The following is a 1,268-nucleotide window of genomic DNA, read 5'->3' on the forward strand; positions in this document are numbered from 1 at the left end:
ACTCACCCACCCACCCCACCCACTCACCCACCCACCCACTCACCCACCCACCCACCCAACCACCCACCCATTCACCCACCCACTCACCGTCTCTCTCCCCACACCCCCCCGACACCTCCACCCACCACCCAACCACCCATTAACCCACCCACCTACCCACCCACTCACCCCCCCATTCACTCACCCACCCACCCATTCACCCACCCATCCACCTACCCACCCACCCACTCACCCACCCACCCAACCACCCACCCATTCACCCACCCACTCACCGTCTCTCTCCCCACACCTCCCCGACACCTCCACCCACCACCCAACCACCCATTAACCCACCCACCCACTCACCCACCTACCCACCCACTCACCCACCCATTCACTCACCCACCCACCCATTCACCCACCCATCCACCTACCCACCCACCCACTCACCCACCCACCCTCTCTCTACCCCCCCCACACAGCCGGCGCCCGCGTCCAGGTCACCACCGTCCCGTGCCCTCTCTGCGCCCGCCAGTTCCTCTGCCGCAACGCCCTCCGCAACCACGTCCAACGCACCCACCGCACCACCACCGCCACCGCCACAACCGCCACCACCACCACCACCACCAAGCGCTACTCCTGCGCCACGTGCCCATACGCCACGGACCACGCTGGCGACCTGCGTGCCCATCGGCGGACCCACACGGGCGAACGTCCCTTCGCCTGCCCCGAATGCGGCCGGGGCTTCGCCCAGCGGGGCAATTTGCGCGCCCATCGGAGGACGCACGACGGAGAGAAGCCCTACGCTTGCGAGGAGTGCGGCCGTCGGTTCGGGCGACCGGCCCCACCGCAGGAGCCACCAGCTGACACACACGGGGGGACCGGCCGCACCGCTGCCCCCGAATGTGGCCGGGCCTTCGCCCTCTCGGGGGCCCTCCTCAAGCACCGGAGGACGCACGCCGGCGGGGAGAGGCCGTTCCGGTGCGCAGAATGCGGCCGCCGGTTCGTGCAGCTGGGCAACCTGCGGCGGCACCAGGTCACGCACGGCAGGCCCGGGAAGTGACGGGGGTGGTGGGGGGGAGTGGGGGGGGGGGGTGGTGGGGGGGGGGTGGTGGGGGGGGGGTTTGCGGCTGTCTGCGAACAAATCGGGGGATTCGTTTGAAACCGCTGCAGACGTGATCACGGGGACGCATTTTTTTTAAAACATTTTTTAAATTTTTTTTCTCATCTTTTCCTCTCTCTTAAATCTCTCTTTTCCTCACTCTCTCTCTATTTTCCTCTCCGTTTTC

The 1,268-nt window shown here is 66.5% G+C and overlaps 1 protein-coding gene across 1 annotated transcript in view; it reads left to right on the forward strand.

Moving 5' to 3' along the window:
- Nucleotides 1-1,042, forward strand: part of LOC144954887 (uncharacterized) — a 4,489-nt gene extending 3,447 nt beyond the window's left edge. The window contains exon 2 of the mRNA XM_078885277.1: nt 462-1,042. Within this exon, the coding sequence (XP_078741403.1) occupies nt 462-1,042 (581 nt within the window). The remainder of the gene's footprint in view (nt 1-461) is intronic.
- The last annotated feature ends 226 nt before the right edge of the window (nt 1,043-1,268 follow it).

This window comes from Lampetra fluviatilis, unplaced genomic scaffold (genome assembly GCF_964198595.1).
Source record: "Lampetra fluviatilis unplaced genomic scaffold, kcLamFluv1.1 SCAFFOLD_237, whole genome shotgun sequence".
Classification (NCBI taxonomy): Eukaryota; Metazoa; Chordata; class Hyperoartia; order Petromyzontiformes; family Petromyzontidae; genus Lampetra; species Lampetra fluviatilis.